General features: G+C 47.2%; 2 protein-coding genes across 4 annotated transcripts in view; one reads left to right on the top strand and one right to left on the bottom strand.

Moving 5' to 3' along the window:
• The window catches only part of FAM118B (family with sequence similarity 118 member B), a 37,850-nt gene extending 26,193 nt beyond the window's left edge, over positions 1–11,657 (bottom strand). For 2 of the 3 annotated variants that reach the window (XM_014448497.2, XM_023747346.1), the window contains exon 1: positions 10,595–10,785. In XM_014448497.2, the coding sequence (XP_014303983.1) occupies positions 10,595–10,770 (176 nt within the window). In that variant the 5' untranslated portion in view covers positions 10,771–10,785. Of the gene's footprint in view, positions 1–10,594; positions 10,786–11,571 lie in introns of those variants that run through there. The other variant, XM_023747347.1, reaches the window with a different exon arrangement.
• Positions 11,658–11,727: 70 nt separating this feature from the next.
• RPUSD4 (RNA pseudouridylate synthase domain containing 4) lies at positions 11,728–22,190 on the top strand. The gene is given in 8 exon segments (XM_006110117.3): positions 11,728–11,886; positions 11,889–11,941; positions 12,281–12,446; positions 13,952–14,153; positions 18,979–19,072; positions 19,149–19,293; positions 20,928–21,025; positions 21,822–22,190. Coding segments are annotated over 8 exon segments (1,113 nt in total). The 5' UTR covers positions 11,728–11,750; the 3' UTR covers positions 22,041–22,190.
• Positions 22,191–26,620: the final 4,430 nt, after the last annotated feature.

The raw sequence follows: 26,620 nt of genomic DNA, 5'->3' as shown, positions 1-26,620 counted from the left end.
AAGAGGGGCAGCTGGGGTTCAAGTAGAGCCAAAAGCAAGGCCAGTGCCCAGAGCTTCCGTTCCATGCTGTAGCGGGTTCAGTTCAGCATTCAGTTCATTAAAGTCCATTAGTCCAATGTGGATCCCACGAGGAACTCAACTACTATAAGCTGGGTACAGCCAACTGCAAAGAAGAAATTAACCAGCTAGTGTATACCAGCAATGGCTCAGCAGACAGAGCTTTGGGTGTGAATCCCGTCTTCTTTACTTGCTGCTAGTAAATAAAACTACCTAAGGACAACCACGCTGGTTCCTGAATAGAACACCCCAACTGGCGAACTTGAGTTCAGTAACACAAACGGTGATAGGTCTCTACTTGCACTAACATCAGGTGGCCGCAATCCTGGCATAAACAGTGACCAGTCTTGGCTTGGAATGTAGCTTTACTAGTAACTAAGCAGTCACAACCCTAATACAAGTGGCAGCTGGCCTAGCTCATATCGTGGGGCCCACCAAATGGTCCCAAGCCTGCACCTAGTGGCAGCTGGCCTCATTTCACAGCACGGCCTCTGCCAAGCTTCTCCAAGCTCAGACTAAAGGCAACCAACTGCAGATCACTTTCCAGATCCTACTAGGCAGCCCCAAGCCAGACACAAGTGGCGGCTAACCTTGGCTTGCACCAGAGCCTCTCCCAAGAGGCCCCAGACCCAATACAGATGGTGGCCAGCTTCAGACCACACCAGACCACCACCCAACCAGCTCCACAACTGCCACACCCGAGCAGACATGACTGGCACCAGAGCGAGCCCCACTAACGTGACTCCTCTTTATAGGGTCAGCCCCTACACAACAGCTCCTTCACTGTAGCCATGGCCACCGGACAGCCGGTCAGCCTGAGGGTCAACTTCCCCTCTGATGTGACACCAGCAATCAAGGATCAACTACAACAGGAGGGCACACACATCCCACACAAGAAACACCCTGGGAGCCCTTAGCCAGTTGGACAGAAAATCAATGAATGGCTAGATCAACTGATAGAAAATCAATAAGGAAACAGAGGGCTCGAAGGACACATAAGACAGATCTAATTGACATTTTTCAAAGCAGCAGAATATACATCCTTGTCAAGTGCACATAGAACATTTTCCAGGATAGGCCACAAGTTTAGACCACAAAACAAGTCTCAATAAATTTAAAAAGACTGAAATCACATGAAACATCTTCTCCAACCACAATGGTATAAACTACAAATTACAAGAAAAAAAACTGAAAAACACACAAACGTGGAGGCTAAATAATAAACAAAACAGGAACAATCTGATTCAGAGAATAAATTGATGGTTGCCAGGTGAGAGCAAGGTTGGAGGGACGGGTGAAAAAGGTGAAGGGATTAAAGTACAAATTGCCAGCTACAAAAATAACTACAGGATGCAAAGTACAGCATACGGAATATAGTTGATACTGTTGTGATAACTATGTATGGTGTCTAATGGGTATTAGACCTATCAGGGTGATCACGTTGTAAACTACATAAATGTTTCATCATTATGTTGTACACCTGAAACTAATATAATATTGTCTGTTAATTGTACTAGAAAAATTTTTAAATATTATTTTTTATTTTTTGTTAATATATTTTTATTGACCTCAAAGAGGAAGGGAGAGGGAGAGAGAGATAGAAACTAGAAACATTAATGATGAGAGAGAATCACTGATCGGCTGTCTCCTGCACGCCCCCTAATGGGGATGGAGCCCGAAACCCAGGCATATGCCCTTGACCGGAATTGAACCTGGGACCCTTCAGTCCGCAGGCTGATGCTCTATCCACTGAGCCAAACCAGCTAGGGCTGTACTAGAAATTTTTTTAAGGAACGAAAAGAACCAGGATAAATGGGTGACGTAGTATTGTTTCTTTTTAAGTCAAACAAATACATGCTGTGACTTCCAGTCACCACTTAACCTACTTAAGGCTTTTTATCTCTACACATAAAAATTCTCATCTGCTTTGGAGCTGTCTTAACTTTTTGCTTTCTCCTTCCCAACTACATGAAAAGAAACTAATTTCACAAAGTACTTTGTGGAAAGTCCACAGACTTGTTTTATAAAACAGCTGCATGCATTTAACTCAGTCCATTTCTATTCTGTAATTTCTCTATGGCCTGGCCATTATATTCCATATATGCTTGTAGAGTAAAATGACAGGAAGTGTATTAGTCCCAACAAGTTGTTGAGTTTCATGTTCAAGTATCTGTTAAATGTCAGACACTGTGTTAAGAATACTCCTATTACCATACCCACCAAACACCATTTAACATTTCTAATGAGGCAAGCACTGTTTCCTGTACTTTACAAATGTTCATTCTTCTCCGAAGTAGATGCTATTATCATCTCATATCACAGATATTAAAATCCAAGCACAGAGATGTTAAATGCCTTGCTAAAGATCACACAGCTATTACACAGTAGACATAGGATGCTCACTTGAGTCCATGTTGTGAAGACATAATGTAATACTGTCTCACCAAAGATGACTAAGACTGTAAGACCATACCCATAAGGCCCAACATACTCTTAAAAAGTCTCTACCTTTTAGGGGAAATAGAATTTATAACCAAATACTTATTGCATATTTGTGCTAAGTTCAACATGTATGTATGAGGTACAGAGGAGAATAACAGTTTTGCTTGAGGAAGATCAAGGAAAGCGTTATGGGAGACAGGCACCTTTATGGCAAAATTTCTTTATGGAAATCCTTAGTACTTATCTTCCTTTATCTGTTGGAAGCATCTGACATTCAATTCATCCTCATCTCATCTGGATTCTGTTTTGCTGGTTTTCCTCCCATCCCTCTAGTGAAAGCTCTTCTTCCTCTGCCCATCCCTTACATGCTGAGAGTCCAGTCTACTTTAGGCGCTCCAATCTCTTCACTTTACACATTCCCTCCCCTGCCCACCCCATCTACTCCAAATGATTCAAATACCAACTAAATGTTAATGACTCCCAAATCTGTATCTTCAGCTCAGATCTCTGCTGTGTTTCAGACCCAGGAGACACCTGCTCAAACGTTTCAGTTACACAGCGCCTCACATGCAAAGGGACTTCAAGATAGTACTTCAAACTTAAAGGTCAAAAAACAGCTCAGCAACCAGTTCCTTATCATGTATTTCATAGGCCTCCGCAGGGCAGAAATAATCTCTGGGTGAGAGGATTACAGGTGGTTATTTCCCTCTTTCTGTTTCAAGCACCAACACAAGTACTTACTGACTTTGAAAGACTGTCGGGTACTTTAGCAATGCACTTGTACTTGTAAGCACATTCCCTGTATCAATTCCAACAATCCCTTGACGAGCAGGAGAATGTTGGACCAAAGGAAATTTAGGAAAGTGGTTAATTTAAGCTGGAAGCCTTTACTTAGTTTGACATTCTTTTCAGGATATTTTAAAAAATAAAAACTGAAAAATATTCTCTTTGATCGGTAAATGAACTGAGAGATGAAAGCATTGTTTAGACCTGACACAAGACTCTGAAAGCTCAATAAATAAATAAATACATACATACATACATACATACATACATACATACATAAATCTTGCTTTGCTGAACAGGTAGCACCAGTCTTAAAAAGTGACCATTTAAAAATAATTGAGGGAAAAAAATAGGTGAGAGCAAAACAGGTTAGGGAGACCTACTAACACACTTTCTTAAAAAAGAACGAAGGAGGTGAGTGCAAGACCAAGGGTGAGACCACAAGGAGCAGCAACAGGGGCTGGCAGCCTGGGCCCAAGGGACCAGACCTATCCTCCCAGAATGGAAAAGAAACGGGTCCATGCAGGCAGTGCAGGAAATACACACAGGACAGGGAAGGAGCAAGAGCACCTGCAGTGAGCAGAGGGCCAGGCCCTCCCCAGTCCCCATAGACGTAACTTAATGTGGCCTATAACACTGACAAAGCACTAAGTTCTCACCACACATAAGGCTCTGCCTTTACTTTAGGGTTGACACTCAAACCTGCTCCAACGCAGAGCAGAAAACTAAAACACTGTACAGTGGGGCCTTGACTTACGAGTTTAATTCATTCTGAGACCGAGCTTGTTAAGGAGCTCGTTAACTCAAACTAGTCTGTCAACTCAAAGCAAAAAATCTGCCGAGAGACAGCTGGTATCTCAAAAAACTCGTTAGTCGGGACACTCGTAAGTCAAGGCCCCACTGTAATGGGCTTTCTTTGAAGCTATCATATCCATATAATAAAAATAGATATTATGAAAAAGGATCAAAGAAAAAGAAAATATGGCATGAAAAATTAAAGAAATAATAGAAGAAAATGTCCCAGAACTGACGCACACACATTTCTAAGAATGACAGGATCCACTGAGTACCCAGAACAGTAAATGAGGCAAGACCACCCCTTGGTACATCATCATGATAGTCCCTAGCACCGGGGATAGAGAGAATACGCCCAAAGCTCCAGCGAGGGAGAAAAAAACAACAACCACCAACCAACAAAATAAGGTCACATAAAAAGGATCTGAATCCCTGTGCCTCTCGAGCAATTACAGATACCAGGCGGTACATAATGCCTTCAAAATTCGGAGGGAAAATCATTTCCCACCTAGAATTCTATAACACTTCCAAACAATCAAGCAAGTCTGTGGGCAAGATAAAGTTACTCAAATACTCGTACTTCTTAGTAAATAAGGGTGTATGCCAAGAAATGGAACAGCCTGGTGCCAGCCCTGGAGAGTGAAGGGCAGTTCCCGAACTGTATCTGGGCAGTAGTTCCTGATAGAAAAGAGTAGAGGAGGAGGAGGAGGAGATACAGAGGCATCAATTTGTTGTTCCAATAAAATAAAATAAAATAAAAATGGAAGTGATACATCTCAGCTCACAGGAAATGTTACTGATAAGAAGGTGACAAATATTTTGCAGGAAATATTACTGCTAAGAATGTGACAAATATTTTGAAGTGTTGGGAAAACAGCAACAGTCAAGATGCGAGAAAAGCAGGCAAAGGTAAACCTAAACACAAGGAAGAGCAGAACTGAGATAGGTCACCTGCCTCAATGGTTGAATGATATTTGGCAGAGTTGTGTGAACACAGAAAAACTGCTTGTTTTAATCAAAAATTACAATATAGCTGTGACAGGGGTGGAGGATGTGGAAAGGCAGGGAAATGGGGGAGTGGAAGAACGAAGTCCTAATCTACCACAGCCAGAAATCAAAAAGCCAAACAATGGGGGAAAAGACGAGAAATAATAACATAGCAGATGATTGTGAAATATGAGGATAACACCTGCAGAAAGAAGGAAATAATTGAGTGGTTGCCCCTAAGAAATGAGACTATGAGGTGAGGAAAATGGAGAGCATGGTTTTTGTTTTCCCCCCACTGTAAGTCTTTTAATACTATCTGACTTTAAACCATATACTGAATTACTTTGATAAAAAAATTAAAAAAAGGGAAAGCCCTAGCCAATTTGGCTCAGTGGATAGAACATCGGCCTGGGGACTGAAGGGTCCTGGGTTTGATTCCCGTCAAGGGCACATACCTAGGTTGCAGGCTCGATCCCTGGCGCGTACAGGAAGCACTCAATCAATCAAGGTGTCTCTCACATCGATATTTCCCACTCTCTCTAAGAGTCAATGGAAAAATATCCTTGGGTGAGAACTAACCCAAAAAAAAGGGGGGAAAACGGCAACATTTAAAATCTGCCATGTTTCGCTCTACGTTTTCAAGTAACCTTACCTTTTGTGTGGTGTATTCATCAACAAGAGAACTTTTAGCCCAGGCCCCTGAGTGCTTGCTAGGCAGGCAAGACCAGGGGAATCTGATCCTTGGGCCAACTCAGAATCTACAGATTCAACATTTCTAGAGGAGTGCTCTGTACATTTACTAGTAAAAGTACCTCAGGTGAGTCTTACCATCAAGCAAGTTGGGAAAATGCTGACAAGAAGGTTAACCCACATACACACTACAGTGCCTAAGAAAAACCCCTGGTCACTTTTTTCTGGAGAAGGAGCTTCTGTTTGCTTGGTACCACAGCACAGTGTTAGCTAACACTGGGACCAGTAAACTCAGTGTGGATCTGGTTTTCTAAATCAGCTTACGGCTCAGCTCTCCTTGTATCAGCTACTGGAAATTATCTTCATTAAATTAACAGGATCCTTAGAGCCAACAGAGCATGTTCCAATCGTAAACAAGGAAAACACAACAATCCACATCTATAATTTCCTGTTTAAATTTTCAAGTAATCAAAGAATAGGTTTATTCAACTTAAGCAACTATATGTTGCAAATACCTTCTTGAATTTCTCTAGGGATCCTGATATCCTCTGGCTTTTGACTGTGTACTTGGTGAGTAGCCACTGTTCATGTTCTGGAAACATGGTCTCCACATTCACCCTTCCAGTGTATAGCCCTTTTCCCATAAGATACCTTGGTCATCTTCATTTATATAAATGCCATAAAATACACAGCTCTTTACAGTCTTGAAAATGCTCTAATGTAATGATCTTATTTTAACTTATAATCATGAAATGCTATTAATACTTTGAGTATCTGGACACCATGTATATTTATCTCGTGGCTCGTCAAAGCAATCTTACTAGATACGGGTTATTAACGCCATTGCTCATATGAAGAAACAGGCTGAGGTTGGTCATGTGGGGACTGGGCACAGCCACCGCTTCCAGGCCAGCTGTCTTCTGTGGGCTGCCTCCAGTTTTCCTCTTTGAAGCAACAATTATTTCCACATGTGTCATGATATGAAAAAGTTTAGGAAGTACTGGTTTAAGCCAGACCTGCTTTGATCATCACTCAAAAGATTAAAAATATGTAGGGCTAACAGAATCAGTACAACAGAATTTCTTTAAAATGCTGGTATAGAAAAAAGCACTAACAGCCATGGTATAGGTCTATACTATTGATTTCTAATATTCTTTTAATTAATTATTTATTTTTGGGGGAGAGAAAGATAGAGAGACATTGATTTGTTGTTCCACTGATTTATGCATTCATTGTATGTGCCCTGACTAGGGATCGAACCCACAACCTTGGCATATCAGAACGATGCTGTAACCAACAGTTACCAGGCCAGGGCTCTAACATATTTTTTTTTCTGTCTGCACTCCCTCTGTCATGCCCCACTTAGGAAATCTTAAGGTGTATTCCAACAACCCTCAATAAAGTAACCTCCAAATATAAATGTTAGCTCACTGGCATAAGTTTAAATTCTGGGGTAAAGAGCAATCATGGTTCTCTATGCCAATGCTAAATGTACTCAAGATAAGTCTGAAATAAATTCCACTTGTTAAGAAAGAGAATTACTTAAATGTTAGTGAAAAACTTTATAGAATGAAGCTTAAAGCTATAAGGATCTCCTTTTAAAAGACAAAAAACTGAAGCCCTAATTATTTAAGCTCACAAGCAGCTAAACTGGTGCTAATTCCCAGATCTCTGGCTCCCAACAGTACTTTTTATTTTTATTTTTTTAGTGATATACTAGAGGCCCAGTGCATGAAATTTGTGCACTGGTAGGGTCTCTAGCAGCTGCTGGCTGGGGCCTCCTTCCCTTCTTCCGGCCAGTCCGCCCCCTGGTAGAACTCCCGAAAGAACTCCGGTTGAGGGGACAATTTGCATGCTATGCTTTTATTATATAGAATTTTTATTGATTTCAGAGAGAAAGGGAGAGATAGAAAAATCAATGATGAGAGAGAATCATTGATCTGCTCCCTCCTGCACACCCAGTCCTGGGTATTGAGCCTGCAACCTGGGCATGTGCCCTGACTGGGAATCAGATGGTGACCTCCTGGTTCAAAGGTGAACGCTCAACACTGAGCCACACCAGCTGGGCCCAACAAATGCACTTTCTAGGACACCTCCAGAGCTCCCGCTAATTGCTTCTTTGACTCTCTCTAAAACCATAAAACAATGTCCAAGTACTTCCTGCTCCTCAGGGGAAACTGAATTGCTGGTTAATATGCAACTAGCAAATCATTGTTTGAGAAGCCAGCATTTAACCTTATGCCACTAATTAAACTTAAATTTGTGATATTTAAACACAACTTCCTTTATTAGTAGTCCTTATATCTGTGAAATAAAAAGGTAGCTTTGTTTTTGAAGATCAGGAAACATCCTTAAAAATGAATTAAGTTCTTTATATTGTTATTTTGGGGGCACTTGATATATATGATATAGCAAAATCTGTAAGTAGTGGTTGCCAGAGAGGAAGAGGATAACGGAGGACAATATATGGTGATGCAAGGAGACTAGACTTCGAGTGATGAGCACATAAACGAGTCCACAGATGTCATATTAAAAAGTGGTACACCTGCCACAGCCAGGTAGCTCAGTTGGATGGAGCATCATCCGGATGCGCCCAGATTTCGGGTTTGATCTCTGGTCAGGGCACATACAAGAAGCAACCAATGAATGTAGCAATAAGTGAAACAAATCAATGTCTTTCTCTCCCCCCCTCCCTCTCCCTTAAAAAAAGAAAAATCACCCTAGCTGGCTTGGCTCAGTGGATGGCGCATCGGCCTGCGGACTGAAGGGTCCCAGGTTCAATTCCAGCCAAGGGCACATGCCTGGGTTGCGGGCTCCATCCCCAGTGTGGCGTGTGCCGGAGGCAGCCAATCAATGATTCTCATCATTGATGTTTCTATCTCTCTCCTCCCTTCCTCTCTGAAATCAATAAAGAAATATATTTTTTTACAAAAAGAAAAATCAATAAACGCCATTGCTTTTAACAAAAAAAGTTGTACATCTGAAACTTGTTATTAACCAATGTTACCCCAATAAATAAAATTTTAAAATATATGTAAATATGCCACCTTTGAACTCTATAAGAATGAAAACACCACAAATAGAATTTTCTTCCTTGTACTGAGAAAACAGTCCAGATGAGTCAACCAAACACAGAATGTGAGACTGCTACAGAAGTGGAACAAATAAACTGCCTAAGGCAGGATCAGCTGATTGAGGAAGGAGGCAAAATAGCTTTAAAAAACAAAAGATAGACATCATATTTGCATAAATTCTTATGCACTTAGCAACTCTACTTTAAATCACCAAATGCCTAGACTCATAGGAGAAACATTAGGGAAGTTGTAACTTCTGTACCCATATTGGCTAAGACTGATAACAAGCAAAACAAGGACATTGAATTCTTCAAAGTTTTCTTATGACGTTTCAACAACAAAAATCTAGAAGTTCCTTCTCCAGAAAAAAGTGACCAGTGTTTTTATTCTTGGGTGCTACAGTGTTGTCTTGGGTTAAACTGAAACCCAAGAACACAAGCTCTGTGTCACCAGCAATGACATCTGAGTTGGTGCTTCATTTTGTTTCCTGCCACAGAAGGCCAATTCTGCAAGAACAGGTATCATTTCTTTACTGCCATCAAGGACAAATTAAGGTAGAAATAGTTTTTCCCAGTCCCCACAAAACCATAAAAGTCCTATATCCGAAACGGTCATTGTAATTAACATAGTGATGTGAATTAAAGTCCTGATGTCCAAGTTTCAGAGTCCTTGGGGGAAAAAAGTCTTCATGTACCTAAATAATATGTGATGTGCAACCTTTCAGTGAAATTAGAACTTGGGTCGGAGCGTATCAGTAAAACATAATCATCCTTGTAGGGTGGGACGTCTCCACTTTCACAGGTCATGTCTTCCCTGTGAATTTGCAGAAGGGATGGGGTGGGCAGAAGGAGAGAGGGAAGTTGCTTCCCAAACTCCCTGGTAATTCTTTGCATTTCTATCCCAATCCTCTGTCTTATTACAGAAACACACACACACACACCCCTCCTTTCCTACTCTTTGCAGACATCTCCATTCTTCAGGTCAAAAAAATGACAGAACGAAGACAAATCAAAATGTTCATGTCTCTGATGCACTTCATCTAATGAACCTTCCAGGTTACCCTGTGCCAGATGTGGGAGTAAAAACACGAACGAGTCCTTAAGGGGCTCACAGTTCAGCAGCAGCGGCCAATGGTACATTTTTATTTTTATTTTTTTTTAAATATATTTTATTGATTTCTTACAGAGAGGAAGGGAGAGAGATAGAGAGTTAGAAACATCGATCAGCTGCCTCTTGCACATCTCCTACCGGGGATGTGCCCGCAACCCAGGTACATGCCCTTGACCGGAATCGAACCTGGGACATTTCAGTCCGCAGGCTGACGCTCTATCCACTGAGCCAAACTGGTTTCGGCAATGGTACATTTTTAAAAATATGTATTTTGTTGATTTTTTTACAGAGAGGAAGAGGGATAGAGAGTTAGAAACATCGATCAGCTGCCTCCTGCACACCTCCTACTGGGGATGTGCCCGCAACCAAGGTACATGCCCCTGACCGGAATCGAACCTGGGACCCTTCGGTCAGAAGGCCGGCGCTCTATCCACTGAGCCAAACCGGCTAGGGCTCTCAACGGTCCATCTGATGACATGGACAGCTCAACACCCACTCAAACGCAGAGGACGGGACGGCGGGGGCCAGCCTCGTTCCTGGGATTCCCGGTGCACGAGCCCCTCGCCGGCTCCAGAAGCTCCGACCCCTCCCTGCTCACCACATCCCGCTCAAACTCCTCAACTTCACGCCGCCCATGGCCTGGCCCCACTCACCTGCTCAGGTTTATTTCTAGCTCCACGGGGCTCCCTTCTGCCAATCCCCCTTTTTTTGGGGGGGGGGTAGGTAGGGCGCGAACCCCATTCCACGACCCACCCCGACTCCTCGGGCGGCCTCCACCCTGAGCAACCTCCACACACCGCTCCCTCCTCCCTCGGTCGCCGGGGCGCATCCCCCCAGTTCTCCGAACCCGGCCTTCGCCTCCCCCCGACCCAGCGGCAGGTGGGTCCCACCGTGTTATTTCTCACATCGCCCTCCCCACCCACCCCCGTCCATCTTCCCGGCCACCCTCGCAGCCAAGTCCGAGGAAGTCGCTTCCAGTTTGGGCACGAGAACCCCGACATTACACCTCAGGAAGACGGGGAGAGAAGAGGGTTTGGGGCGGTTACGAAATATGGAAGAAGAAGAAAAAAGGAAGGGAACGGAAAGGGGCCAGTCTCAGCCTCTCCTTCGGAAGGAGCAGCGACAGGGCAGGGGGAGAGGCGGCTGCGAGAAATGCATTCCCGAGGGAGGACAGAAGAAACGCCAGGGGTTCCCCAGCGAGGAAACCCGTCTGGGGCCCCAGGGTTAACGCGAGGGCTCCCCCCAGCCCCCCATCATCCCAGGGAGAGAACCGGCTACTACGTATGACAAAGAGGCTGCGAGCCGGGAGGTGACAGGCACGGCCGGGCATCTCCGCGGGTCGAGCGGTGAGGAAGATGGACGGTCGGGGCCCGGACGCGCCCCCGGAGCCCCGCCAAGCCCCGCGGACGCGGTTGCCAGGACGGACCAGCCGGCGCCTCGGGAGGCTCCGGGGAGAGCGTCTGGGAGCATCGCTCCGCGGAGGCGGACAGGGTTTGGCGTGGTATCGCCTCCCGCGGGGAAAAACGGCCTCCCGGGGCAGTGCTCTCCGAGACAAAGATCCTGCGACGCGAAGTGAACGCTCGGGGAGCCGGCATTGCCCAGCCCTGGCCGGGCTGCCCCGCGTACTCACCGCGTCCTCCTCTCCCTGCGCCGGCTGCTCTAACTGCAGTTAACGGCCGGCGCAGGAGCGCTCGGCGTGCACGCTCACGTGACTCGGCCCAGGTTTCCCCGCCCCCTCCGCCCCACGTGACCCGCGCAGCCCGCCTCCCTAGTCCGGGGGTCTCGACTCGCCCCGCCCTCCTCGGCAAGATGGCGGCGCCCAGCTGGGGCGTGTTGCGCCTCCGGGTTCGGGGTTCCGGGCGGGGTGGGGGCAGTCTCCTCTGTCTCGTCCCAAAGCCATTTTGTACCGCCGCTGCTGCTGCCTCTAAGCCCCTGGACGCCCAACGTTAGCAGAGAAGCTCCGAGCCCAGAAACAGGAACAAAAGGCGAAGAAGGAGCCGGTGAGTCCGGCGGGAAAGACTACAATTCCCAAGAGGCAGTGCGCTCTGGTTCCCCAGGCGGGCGAGGGTCCTCTGAGAGAATGCAAGGAAAGGACCCGGTCGGTGGTGGAGAAGGGGGAGAAAGCGGAGGGAGAGGTCTGCAGCGTGCGGTGCCTTCCTGTGGGCTGGTCTTTGGCTCCCGCGGGCTCGGCGCTGAGCATCCCCGCTCTCAATTTACTGGGGGAAGGCGCGAGTCTTACTGCAAAGGTTCAGGGATGCCCTCCTTGCCCAGATGCCCACCCAGGCTTCTTGAAGGTCTTCCCCATCAGGCATTTCCCATCGCTTTCTCTCACCCCGTAGGAGCTCAAAAACCCTGTCCAGCGGAGAGTGCACGAACTAGTGCGGTTCACGCAGCAGCTGCAACGAGTCCACCCCAACGTGCTCGCTAAGGCCCTGAGCCGAGGGATCGTCCACCAGGACAAGGACCTCGTGGTCATCAATAAGCCCTATGGTCTCCCTGTGCATGGTAAGGACCACGTGGGAAAGGGAGGGAGGCCGCTGCTGCTCTCTGCTACAATTAGGGGCAACACTCAGATGTCACTTCGGGGGCTCGCAGCAGCCTTGCATTCAAAATAATTTAAATGTTCGTGGAGTACTGTCCTATATAAGGCACTATTGAGGAAACAGATCAATAAGACAGCTTCCAAACATCTGGCAGCAGTGATTTGTGGAATCCCTGTGCAGACCTCCACAGGGATTGTGTAGAAGAATATAAAGGCTGTGTGATTCTTGTCTTCAGGTTATTTTCCAGCAAAACTGGGTGAGAGGAAATAACATATAAGAAAAAATTATATGGTGTGTGTGTGTGTGTGTGTGTGAGAGAGAGAGAGAGAGAGAGAGAGAGAGAGAGAGAGAGAATACCCAACAAAACAAAACCCCATGGGACCTAGAACTTCATGGACACGCAAATGCTTTTGAGTAAATGTTGAATGTGTCAGACAGCTGGAGTTAGTCAGGAAAGATGGAAAAAGTATGGGCTTGGCGGGGGGGAGCGGGGGCGGCATCTTTTAGTTGGAAGAAGAATGCTTTTTGGAAGGTATGGAGAAGGTTGTACATAAAGGGAAGGAATTAAACCTTGCCAAGTGCTTCGTATGGATTTTTTTCTCTGTTGACTTTCACGGTAGTTTCCTGTCTTCTCAACTCCCATGAGATAATTATAATACGGACATTTACATTTTATAGATGAGAAGACTGAAAGTTAGAAAGATTAAACAACCTGTCCAAGCTCATGGTAGTTAGGAGAGAACACAGAGTGGGACCTAAGAATGTCTCACCCCAGCAGCTCTCAGCTCTCCTGTGATGCTTCAGGAGGGCCTCAGGATCTTACATTTCTCACTCAACTTAGCAAATTCTCCAGCCTTTGTTTACATAGTAAAAGATCAGGCCTCCTCGTTTTAGTTGCTGATTTTAGTGTGAGTGCATGTATAGTACATAAGAGGATTAAAGAATATTTGTATCTGCGGAGAAATCCCTATCCATGCTCTAGGGTAGTATGTCTCAAAGTTTAATATGCATATGAGTTACTTTGACATCTTTTATTTTTTAAAAAAATATATTTGTATTGATTTCAGAGAGGAAGGGAGAGAGACATAGAAACATCAATGATGAGAGAGAATCATTGACTGGCTGCCTCCTGCAGGCCTCCCACTGGGGACCAAGTCGCAACCCAGGCATGTGCCTTTGATCGAAATCAAACCTGGGACCCTTCAGTCTGCAGGCCGACAGTCTGTCCACTGAGCCAAACCAGCTAGGGCTGGACATCTTATTAAAATGCAGATTTTGATGGATAGTCTGGGCTGGGGACCTGAGGTTCCTTTCTAGCAAGCTCCTTGGCATAAGGATGTTGGGAGTCCCTGGATAAGGCCCTGGGAGGCGTTGACAGTTAATCCAGTAAGGGCTTTCTTTCCCAAGCAGAGTTCTTTGGTGGGGTCTTTTCCTGGCCACTCAAATCTCTGTCTTTTCCCATCGTAGGTGGCCCTGGGGTCCAGCTCTGCATCAGTGATGTCCTCCCTATCCTGGCCAAGGTGCTTCATGGCCACAAGGCAGAGCCCCTGCATCTGTGCCACCGGCTGGACAAGGAAACTACAGGCGTCATGGTGTTGGCTCGGGACAAGGAGGTGGCACACCAGGTCCAAGAGCTGTTTAGAACCCGTCAGGTGGTGAAGAAGTACTGGTATGGAGCCCGCTGATAGCGGTAGAGGCGGTAGACGTGAAGGCATCCCTTCTAGTCATGCATTCGTACAGTGGCCACTCCTTTAATAGGAGGCAGTGTGCTAGGACCTGTGGCCATTGGAAAGGTGTAGGAAGCAGACTTAGTACTCTGAGCATTAGAGTCTGATAGAGTAGTCGCTCCTAATAATGGCTATACGTGAAGACCATTGAAAGTTAAGTTATACAAGTAATACATGATTTCTGCGGTCAAATAGTCAAATGACAAAAATAAAGCAAAGAACTCCCGGAGAATCCATCCACTCTGTCATTTCTGTTCCTTCCCTTGGGGCAGTTTGGTTTTTATACCTCCCGTCCTGTGTCAACATATTTATGTATATGTGTGTAGTATATACAGTATGTATGTATGTGTATCTACACACACACACACACACGTATGTGTGCATGTGTATATCACACTGTACGACATACATTGTACTTTCTTTTCCCACTTAACTCTGTGACTTGGGGATCCTTCCATGTTAGTGCATACAGGGTTCCCTCAGTTTTTAATAGAAGAAAGATACAGGAGCAAAAAATGAAAGCTACTCCTGTCCCCCATCTACTCGGTTTCCTTTTCCAGAGGCAGTCTCTATTGCTAGAGTCCTGAATGGACTTCCCGAGTTCACGGGGCATGGAGAAGCGTGTTACTGTGTGGCAGCGTATTTCGCATTGCTTGCATCCCGCCCTTCTCACGGGGACAGTGTATCTCGGAGAGCGTTTTGTGCTTTTAGACCTGGCTCCTCTATGGCTCTATCGTATTCCATGGTGTGGACACACCATCATTTCCTCATTGCAGATGTTTAGGTAATATCCCACTTTTCAGTCCTTTTGCGGAGAATATGTGAGTGTATCTTCAGGACAAATTCCTAGAAATGGAATTGCTGAGTGGAAGGTACATACAGTTTAAATTTGAATACTTAACTATCCAAATTGCTCTCCAAAATGGGTTTGTCAGCTTTCACTCTCTCCCCCAGGGGTGAGTGTTCACCTCCTCTCTTGTCTGACCAAAGTGTTTTTAAAAGGATTACCACTCAGATGGGTAAAAAACAAAAATTTTTTTTAAAGGGTGTTTTATTTTCAGTTTGCCTGTGTACTTTTTTTTATTGTTGGCAGTATTACAGAAACCCCCCATTTTCCCCCACTTGGACCCCGTCCACCCAGCCCCCACCCCATCCCAGGCCTTCACCACCCTATTGTCTGTTGACTGTCTTTCGTGTTTATTGTCTATTTTGAGTTTCCCTTTCTGTAAACAGACTTATTTCTTTTGCTCACTTTCTGTTGGGTTGTTTATTATTTTCTACTTGATTTTTAAGTATTCTTTTTGGGTGAGGTAATGCATGTGAAGTGTTTAACACAGTACCGAGCTCATAGGAAAAGCTGAAAGATGGAAAACCAAGACTATTATGTATGCAAGTAATCAAAATATAAGTCTATAAAAAATTGCTATGTTATTTGTGAAAATCGTCCATGAAAGTTCAGTATGGGTAACCATTCTCAGTAATAGGCTTCACAGAAGAGTTGAAATCAATTAATTGGGTCTTGATGAATGAATAGGATTTGATCGACAAGGTGAAGAAAGGTGTTGTAGATTGTGGGAATGGCAGGCACAAAGGAGTGAGGCATACAGTCCAGTCGGGTGATGAGTGGTGGTAGATAGAGCTGGGAAGGTAGGCCACAAGGTGCAGGAAGTAGAAGTTGCAAGTAGAACATAGGAGGAACCGGGAGAATCGAAGATGGCGGCGTAGGTAAACACCGGAGACCGCCGCTGTAAACAACCACTTCAAAAATACAGCTAAAGGTCAGAACGGTCATCAACCAGAACCACAGGAAGGCTGGCTGAGGAGGGACTCTTCAACTAGAAGCAAAAACAACAGCAGTCCGACGCACAGAGGAGGCGCAGTGTGGAAAATTTAAAGGTACGGTGGTGCGGCGGTGCACGCGCAAAGCGGGCTGGTGGCTGAGGGCGCGGTTGTCGTTTTCACTCAGGAGTGAGTCTCAGACTCTGGGCTACAGATCCGGGCGAGTCTCTAGGGACCCTGACTCAAACGGGAGAAGCGGGACTGTCTGGCTACGGCCCCTCCGAGGTTTGCAGCGATTGCTGGGACAGAGAGGCAGAGCCCTTGGGGACGGACTGAGAGCGGCCATAGCTGCCCCCTCCCCCCGCCCTGTTGAGCCCGCCCCGCCCAAGCACTGCGCACAGACATTTGCCGATCGCCTCAGGCAAGGGCAGGACTAGCGCCTCCCCAGAATCCTACAGCCAGTCGGTCTGCTGGTCAAATCCCTCTAGTGTTAACTACAACAATTAAGGCTTGGCTAGAACAAGACTGCGCACAGAGACCACAAGGGGGTGCACCAAGAAAGCATAAAAGATGCGGAGACAAAAAAGCATGACAGAAATGGAGGATATGGAGCTAAGAATCGCAATTTTGAGGGCTTGCCATAAATTTGTGCAGAGCCTCACGAAAACTAATGAGACCCTCGATGCTACGATAAAGAAATTAGAAAGTAAGCATACACGGACTGAAATAAAGAATATTATACCCAATAGCAGACCAGACGAGCAAAAGAATCAAACCAAAGATTCGACAAAAAACACCCAATTGGAAAAGCAAAATGAAAAAAGAATCCGAAAGTGTGAAGATAGTATAAGGAGCCTCTGGGACAGCTTTAAGCGGCCTAATATCAGAATTATTGGAGTACCAGAAGATGAGAGACAGCAAGATATTGAAAACCTATTTCAAGAAATAATGGCAGAAAACTTCCCCCATCTGGAGAAAGAAATGGACTTACAGGTCCAAGAAGCGCAGAGAACCCCAAACAAAAGGAATCCAAAGAGGACCACACCAAGACACATCATCATTAAAATGCCAAGAGCAAAAGACAAAGAGAAAATCTTAAAAGCAGCAAGAGAAAGAGGCTCAATTACCTACAAGGGAATACCCATACGACTGTCAGCTGATTTCTCAACAGAAACTTTGCAGGCCAGAAGGGAATGGCAAGAAATATTCAAAGTGCTGAATGCCAAGAACCTACAACCAAGATTACTTTATCCAGCAAAGCTATCATTCAGAATTGAAGGTCAGATAAAGAGCTTCACAGATAAGGAAAAGCTAAAGGAGTTCATCACCGCCAAACCAGTATTATATGAAATGCTGAAAGGTATCCTTTAAGAAGAGGAAGAAGAAGAAAAAGGTAAAGACACAAATAATGAACAACAAATATGCATCTATCAACAAATGAATCTAAGAATCAAGTGAATAAATAACCTGATGTACAGAATGAACTGGTGATTATAATAGAATCAGGGACATAGAAAGGGAATAGACTGACTATTCTTGGGGGGAAAAGGGGTGTGGGAGATGCGGGAAGTGACTGGACAAAAATCATGCACCTATGGATGAACACAGTGGGTGGGGAGTGAGGGTGGAGGGTGGGGTGGGAGCTGGAAGGAGGGGAGTTATGGGGGGAAAAAAGAGGAACAAATGTAATAATCTGAACAATAAAGATTTAAAAAAAAAAAAAAGAACATAGGAGGAACCATTGGCTAGCTTTTGCCAATAGCAACTTGTTATATTATAGCTACTTGTTTGACTCTTCTTACTAGACTGTGAATTCCTTGGGAGCAGGGACTTCTGTCTTGTTCATCTGCATAGAATTAGTACCTGTCTGAATCAGGGCCTGTTCACATTCGGGGAATATTCACCGACAGCGTTTTTGAGCAGTGATGTTAGGTCACCAGGAAGGATGCTCTAGTAGTTACAACTCAGGCTTAAGTAGGATGACGCGTCACAGCCGCCCCGACGGCTGTCAGCCTGAAGTGGGCGTCCAGGATGTGAAATGTGTCTGAGTGGGCTTTGCCCCCTTGGTCAGTGACTCTGGGGTAGGCCACCTAGAACCAGGGGACTCCTGTGATTGCCCTGGAAGAGGCTTGAGCGTCAGGACAGATTAAATAGCCCTCTGTCGGACTGTGACTGTGACCATGACCATGATGTGGTGGGGAGAGGCCTCCGACAGACTGATCGGGAGGACTTACTGAGTGTGGCTGTGGTTTCCAGGACTTCTTTGCGCACAGTTCCTCCCTGTCTTATCTGCCTGGCAAAGCGGGCAGGTATGGGCCTGTGAGTTTTTCATTCAGCTCATTTACAGTGGGGCCTTGACTTAAGAGTTTAATTCATTCCGTGACGGAGCTCGTAACTCAAATTACTCGTATGTCAAATCAGAAAGTGAACAAGTGAGACACGTGATGCTGGGCTGATGTTGTGGCGTTCAGTGTGACGTTTGCCGCGCCAACTAGTGGTGGGGTATCTGAAGCTGGCTCGTAACCCGAATTTTAGCTCGCAACTCAAAGCAAAAAATCGTCCGAGAGACAGCTCGTATCTCGAAAAACTCGTTAGTCGGGACACTCGTAAGTCAAGGCCCCACTGTATTTGCTTCATATGCAATCAGAACTTACCACCTTTTATTATTTACAAAAAAGAGGATACGAAAACCACACTAATTTTACTTTAAACTGTACGTACTCGTTTTTAAAGGCTGGCATGAAAGACCATGTTATCAGTATAATATTTTTCTGTTTCCCCTCCCCATATATTCTACAATGAACATACGTTCCTTGAGGAGTAAAAGAGCTATGCTGTAAGAAGAATATCAAGCTCTCAGGCCAAGCCCTCTACCACGAGATGGTTTGGGCCCCTCTGATCTTAGGCACGGACCACAGCAGGTCCGCTGTGCAGACCTCCAAGCAGCCAAATCCAAGGAATGCCTCGCTCACTCTTGTGTCCCCCCAGGGCCATCACGGTGCGCGTCCCCGTGCCCTCAGCAGGCGTCGTGGATATCCCCATCGTGGAGAAGGAGGTGCAAGGGCAGCAGCAGCACCACAAGGTGGGTGAGCCGCCTCCCGGGAGGACAGGTTTTCTGCTTGTCCGTTGAAATCACATCTGGATTTCTTTGGCTTCAGATGACGCTGTCCCCAAGCTACCGCATGGACAATGGGAAGATGGTGAGAATGCGGACCAGCCGGAGCGCGCACGTGGCTGTGACGCAGTACCAGGTGCTGAGTAGCACCGTCTCCTCCGCCCTGTTGGAGCTCCATCCTGTTACTGGTGAGGGTGCTGCCACTCCACGGTGGGAGGTGCCGCTGTCCTGCAGGGTTCCCAGGGCTGCTGGGCTCTGCCCTTCTGAGCAGCTGGTATTGTGGGGGTAGAATTGCAGCTGACTTGTTGGAGAGGCTGGGAGCTCCAGGAGAGATAATAGTTAAAAAGAGTAGGTAGCTGTCCGGCCGGCGTGGCTCAGTGGTTGAGCATCGACCTATGAACCAGGAGATCAGGGTTCGATTCCCAGTCAGGGCACATACCTGGGTTGTGGGCTCGATCCCCAGTGCAGGAGGCAGCCGATCAGTGATTTTCTCTCATCAATGATGTTTCTATCTCTCCCTCTCCCTTCCTCTCAGAAATCAATAAAAATAAATATTAAAAAACAGACAACAAAAAGCAACAACAGTAGGTAGCAATGAGATATAAATAGTTTGTTTACACTTATTTAAAATAGTGCCAAGTGGTTCCTCAAAAAAATTAAGCATATAATTACCATGTGATCCAGTAATTCTACCCCTGGGTATGCATCCAAAAGAATTGAAAGCAGGGATTCAAAAGATGCTTGCACACCAATGTTCCTAGCAGCACTATTCACAGTAGCCAAATGAAAGCATCCCAGATGTCCACTGACAGATGAATGGATGAACAGTGTGGTATATCCACACAGTGGAATATTATACAGCCCTAAAAAGGAAGGAAATGCTGACACGTGCTGCAACAAGGAGGGACCTTGAGGGCAATATGCTGAGTGAAATAAGCCAGGCACAAAAGGACAAATATTGTACGACTAGAGGCCTGGTGCACGAATTCGTGCACGGGTAGGGTCCCTCAGCCTGGCCAGCAGTTGGGGCTGATTGGGGCCGTCTTCCCAGTCCCGATTGGGGCAGCCGGCGGGGGAGGGGGGAGACCGTGGGAGGTTGTCTGGCTGCAGGAGGTTGGCTATGGGAGCGCACTGATCACCAGGGGGCAGCTCCTTCATTGAGCGTCTGTCCCCTGGTGTGGTGGTCAGTGAGCATCATAGCAATCGGTTGACCAGTCGTAACTATTGCTTAGGCTTTTATATATATAGAAGATTCCAGTGATATGAGATACCTAGAGTGGTCAACCTAATAGAGGCATGGTGGTTCCAGGGGCTGGAGGGAGGAGGAGATGGGAAGCTAGTGTTTAATGGGTACATTTGCAGTTCAGGACGATGCAAAATTTCTGAGATGGATGGTAGTGCTGGTTGTACAACAGTGTGAATATACTTATGGCCACTAAGCTGTACACTTAAAAGTGTTCAAATGGTAACTTTTATGTTATATATATTTTGCCACAATAAAAAAAAAGTAAGACAATACTATTGAGTTATATAATAAAATTATTTTTTGAAAACCCAGCATGGCAGAGATAGACACCAGGTTGATGCTAATGGCTGTCTGTGGCGGAAAGGGGACTGTGGGGGGAGGGGAAATTGGGGGTGTAACAGTATTTATAATGTTTGCTTCCTAATAGCTTATAGGTTGTTATATTGTTCTTTATCCTTGAATGTAGTTGGGGCTTTGCCAGCTTACTGTGCTTTGAGTTAATGGATTAGAAGCAGATGCTGCCAGTGGCACTGTTTCTGTCGCCACTCACGAGTCTTCTCTCTCTTTTTCTTAAAGGAGTAAAACATCAGCTTCGCGTTCACCTGTCTTTTGGATTGGATTGCCCAATCCTTGGCGATCACAAGTACTCGGACTGGAATAAGTTGGCCCCCCAGGTAACATGGGTTTGACCCGAATTGTAGCCGACTGTGGGGCAGAACTTGGGCCTCCCCGTGCGAAACCCCTGGTGAGTCACAGCAGGACGTACCGAGGGGCGCCAGACGCGGCAGCACCAGTTACCGGCGTAGGGAGAACAGGAGCAGCCCGCTGCTGCCCTCATGCCCCTCAGGGCTTCAGCAAACCTTTCTGCTGCGTGATTTGTCTCAGATTTTGGGTTTTTTAAAAAATATATATATATATATATATATTTTTTTTTTAATGGTTTCAGAGAAAGGAAGAGGGAGAGAGAGATAGAAACATCAACAATGAGAGAGAATCATTGATTGGCTGTCTCCCCCACGCCCCACACCGGAGATCAAGCTTGCAACCCGGTCATATGCCCCAACCGAGAATCGAACTGTGACCTCTTGGTTCATAGGTTGATGCTCAGCCCCTGAGCCACGCTAGCCGGGCAGGACTCCGGTTTTGTTAGGAGGCTGTGGGGATACGAGGCTCTCTGAAGGCTCATAGTCCCCTTTCATGCTGCTGAAGAGCATGCTGGGAGCTTCTTGTCCTGGTGCCCAGCCCATTCCGTGGAGGGCAGAGAACTGGCCATTCGGGCCTCCCTGCTGTGGCGGGAGCTCCTACCTGGGTCCCCAGCCCTTCCTGTTGGTGCTTCTGCGGCAGGCTGCCATGCTGCCTCTCCCGGGGGTGCTCCTGTCCCGGCCTCCAGTGCCAGGCTTCTGACCTGCATTTGGTCAAGGGTGCACTGTTGCTGGCGCCGCTCTCACAAGGCCTCTGTTCTTTGTGCAGAAGCTGTCTGCCGGCACTCTGCGGAAGCTGGGGCTGCCACAGTCGAAGGCCCGCCACCTCCCTCTGCACCTGCATGCCCGCCAGCTCGTCCTGCCTGCCCTGGGGTCCAGGAACGAGGAGCTCAGCCTGGTCTGCAGGCTCCCTCGATACTTTGTACGCTCTCTGAGCCGCCTGGGCTTAGAGCTGCCGAGTCAGGATCCAGACAAGCAACAAAGCTGAGCCTCTGGGAGGTCAGGGGAGACGGCCGGGCCCCTGGGAGCTCAGGGGAGACACCTGGGCCCCTGGGAGCTTCGGGGAGACACCTGGGCTCCTGGGAGCTCCGGGGAGACTCCTGGGCCCCTGGGAGCTCCGGGGAGACACCTGGGCCCCTGGGAGTTTCGGGGAGACTCCTGGGCCCCTGGGAGCTCCGGGGAGACAGCTGGACAGTGCGCACTGGCCCTGAATTCTTCCCTTTGTTGAATGGACGTGGCTAACTTCTCCCGTGGGACAGACTCCAGAAGAGCCAAGTGAGGAGTTGAAGGACCCCAGCTGCTCACGGCTTTTACTGGAAACTGAAGTGTATTTTCTGCTATTGGGCCACATTCTGGGAAAGCCTGTGGGAAGTCTCCCTGCCTCGGGGTCATCTTGCCAAAATGGAAGAGAGCCCAGGACCAGGCAGGTGGCGTCAGTAATTGGAAATGGAGAACGGCAGCACAGAACCTGTGAGCAGGCACTTTTCACCCAACAATAAAGCTTTTGGTCCACCAGGAAGGCTCCTGTGGTTGGAAAGCGTGTGGTTGGTGCTGATGGACGGAGAAATTCAGAAGCTGCCCGTCACTGTCTTCGTGGAGCTGCGGGACCATGAGCAAGCCCTTCTGCTTCATTTTCCATCTCAGGTTTTGTAGACACACAATTCAGGGATTCCCTCCAGCTCCAGCCTGTGAGCCATGCTTCACCAGTGGTCGTGGGGCCCGGGATGGGTGCGTGACAGCAGGAAAGTGGAAAGAAACGCAGGCAGATAACAGCAAGGAGTGGGGCGGGCAGGTGTACACGTGGTGAGGGTACACACGCTGTCTGAAGAGGGCATTTGATGGCTCCGTCTGGGTGTGGCTGTGTGGGAACAGCTGTTATAATTATTTTCAGAGTCAGGAAATCCAGATGTTTATGTGAAATCTCCCTGTATATTGCTAACTAAAGCAATTAAAAAATATATTTTTATTGATTTCACAGAGGGAGAGAGAAACATCGGTGATGAGAGAGAAACATTAATGAGCTGCCTCCTGCATGTCCCACCCTGGGGATCGAGCCCACAACCCGGGCATGTGCCCTGATCGGGAATTGAACTGTGACCTCCTAGTTCATAGGTTGACGCTCAACCACTGAGCCACGCCAGCCAGCCGGGCTTTCTGTTTTGTTTTTAGATTCCATATAATAAGTGAGTTCCTAAGATATATTTGTCTTTCTCTCTCTGACTTATTTTACATAGCATAATGCCCTATTTTGTTTGAAGAAATACCCAAGTCTTTTGCCCATTTTAAAAATTATTTGCCTATTTATTATTAAGTAGTAAGATTTCTTTCTATATCCTGAACACCAGTCCCTTAACCAGATATATTACTTGTGAATATCTTCTGTGGGCTGCCTTTTCACTTTCCTGATTATATTATCTGCAACATGAAGGTTTTAAATTTTGATGTCGTTTATTTTTTCCTTTTTGTGGGTTGTGCTTCTGGTGTCAGACCTAAGAAAACATTGCATAATCCAAAGTCTTGGAGATTTCCTCCTATATTTTTTCTAGTAGTTTTTTAGTTTTCACTTTACATTTAGGTCTACCATCCAGTTTAAGTTCATTTCAGCGTATGATGAAAGGGTCCAAGTTTGCATGTGGGTCTAGCTATTCCAGCACCAGTTATTGAAAAGGTTATTCCTCCCCCCATGAAATTTTTTGGTAAGCTGACACTTTTTAAAAATTAATTTTTATTGATTTCAGAGAGGAAGGGAGAGAGATAGAAACCTCAATGATGAGAGAGAATCATTGATCGGCTGCCTCCTGCATGCCCTACACTAGGGACTGAGCCCACAACCCTGGCATGTGCCTTTGACCAGAATCAAACCTGGGACCCTTCAGTCCACAGACTGACGCTCTATCCACTGAGCCAAACCAGCTAGGGCAAGCTGACATTTTTAGGGTTGTGCTGGGTCGAATATAAATAATTTCATAGGGCACATTTTAGTTTTATTACAGTATTAATGTGAATGAAGCAAAACAAGAAATAACGGTAGTTCCTGGTCTGGCCACGAGATGGCAGCAGCCTCCTAGGTGTGATCCCTTTTCTTGGGGAGCTACTCTAAGTGGGACTAGGTTTTAGCAAGTATAGGGTATCCTACACAAAAGGATTCTGCTGTCTTTCTCTAACCTCCTCATGACCCTGACTTCAGCTACCCCAACGAAGTCAATTTCGGTCCCTACTTTTTTAGTAGAAAACTTGTCGTTTTCTGTTCTCTGGTGGAATGAGGTAGTAGGGCTTCCCGATTGTGGTTTGGACTCGCCACCCGAGTGGATTTGAAATAGAATGTGACTCACAAACACTCAGCCGTCAAAGTACTGCACGTTCATGATAGGAATGTGGACGCATAATCAGACTGCTCTCAACTATCAAAAAGCCTCATGGACAGATGCACTTACTACCACAGCTTCGCTAAAATGCCAAGAGTTCTTAGCTCTGGGCTGGTTTTCTTTGGGCTCAGTGTAGTAATGATTTCCATTCCACCTGTTGGTCAGCCCTGATCAATAGTTGAGATTTTGACTAATTTACAGGTCGAAATATTATAGAATAAATAATGGAGGGAAAATAAGGGTGACTAGTTTGGAAGCCACAATGTATTAGAGTTGCAGCACACGTGCGTCTGCTGGCGCCCTGCCCTTCTCCGTCCTTCCTGGGTGGTGCTCACCCAGGGCAGGCTCACCCTGCCTCCCGCTGGACTCCGCTGCTCCCACAGCCTTTCTGACGAGGATTTAGGCGTCCTCGGCCCTCACCTCTCACCCACCTCCCACTGCATGTGTGGGCCTCTGAACCCCAGTGACAGAGCTAGCTGCACACCCCCTCCCCTGACACAATTACCCAGCCTGCCCTGGGGAGCTGTGAGGGTGGGGGCAGGGAAGGGGCGGGCGGCAGGGGGGCAGCCTCCCCCACGCAGAGATCCAGGCGAGGCCAGCGCTGAGCGAGGAGGCTCTGCTAGCCTGTCTTTCAGCACTTGGGAGCTGTTCCCATCCGTCCATCAGCAGCCTCCAGGAGCCAGGAGTGATGACCTGGACCCATTCAGGGAGCAGAGCACGGGGAGCGGGCCCCCACTTTGATGTGAGCCGGCCGCGAGGGAGCAGGAGGTGAGGGCCAGGGGGAGGGTTACCTAGACAATCTCCTCTTCCATCATAGGCTTCCAGGAGCGAAGACGCCAGCCTGTCCTCTCCCCTCTGTCACTGCCCCTTCCTGGGCCCTCTGATCTCCCCACCCAACCAGGCTGCTCAGGGCCCCTTGTCCCAACACTTCAGCCTGTGTGCTGACTGTGGCCCCATCACCCGCTCACACACCTCTTTGGAGGGGGAATGAGGGACATGGTTGGCGGGTGGCTGGGGACCAGGGGTGCTGACAACAGAGCCCCTGGCGCGGGGCCAAGCCATCGACTTCATTCTAAGGGGTGTATGGTAATTACTGCATTCAGGAAACTCCCAGATCTGAGAGCCAGGAGAATTGTCCCCGTGCAATCAGGGTTCTCAGTGCGGGGAGGGGCCTCTCTCTGCCTTCGTTGCTAACAGGCAGCTGCCAAGGACTCACAGCAAGGAGCCCAGCATCTCCTGGGGTTCCAGCCTCGCTGCTGGAGGGAGAGGAGATGGAGGACGAGGACAGACAGACAGACACACACACACACACACACACATGCACACCAGGGCCTCCTTGAGCCAGGCCTGAGAGGCTGCCAGCCCATCCTGGCCCAGCCGGGAGTCTGGCCTCTTTCCTGTCTAAAGTTACAGAATTTTCCAGAAGTTTCCCTGTTTGGTTTTCTTTTTCTGGAGTTATAAACCAGATTTCCCCTTTCTCCCCCCCCCCCACCGCCCCCTTTTCTGACCTAGGGAAGAAAAGCCAAAGAGGGAAAGACAGGGCAGGACAGAGGGCCTCTGAGCACACCCAAGGCTGACCCTTCCCTTCCCCCCTCCTGCGCTGGGGTTCCAGGAATTTCATGGTAACAGTAGCTTTAATAGTCAACGTGTGTTGCCCATGCCGAGCCTCTTAGGTGTATTAGCTCATTAAGCTCCCAATCCCAGCCTGTGACTAGACCAGGGGTGGGCAAACTTTTTGACTCGAGGGCCACAATGGGTTCTTAAACTGGACCCGAGGGCCGGAACAAAAGCATGGATGGAGTGTTTGTGTGAACTAATATAAATTCAAAGAAAACATCATTACATAAAAGGGTACGGTCTTTTTTTTTTTTTTTAGTTTTATTCATTTCAAACGGGCCGGATCCGGCCCGCGGGCTGTAGTTTGCCCACGGCTGGACTAGACCATTCTTCCTAATTGTCATTTCTGAGTTACAGCCGAGGTCCGGGAAGCCCGAGCTTTCATCGGGTGAGGCAGCAGAACTAGGTTGTGACCCAAGCCTGGCTCTCTTTGCAGCCTTTCTGTTACCTCCACTGCCCCCCGAGTGGCCCAGGTGACCTTGTGCAGCCGTCCCAGATCACACTGCGGCCCTGAAAGGAGAGTGAGGTGTGTGCCTGGAACGGGAGCACCTCACAGAGGGGAGCCTCTCACACAGGGGAGCCTCTC

The sequence above is a fragment of the Myotis lucifugus genome, unplaced genomic scaffold (assembly GCF_000147115.1).
Source record: "Myotis lucifugus unplaced genomic scaffold, Myoluc2.0 scaffold_843, whole genome shotgun sequence".
NCBI lineage: Eukaryota > Metazoa > Chordata > Mammalia > Chiroptera > Vespertilionidae > Myotis > Myotis lucifugus.
This window is presented reverse-complemented; position numbering and strand designations above follow the sequence as displayed.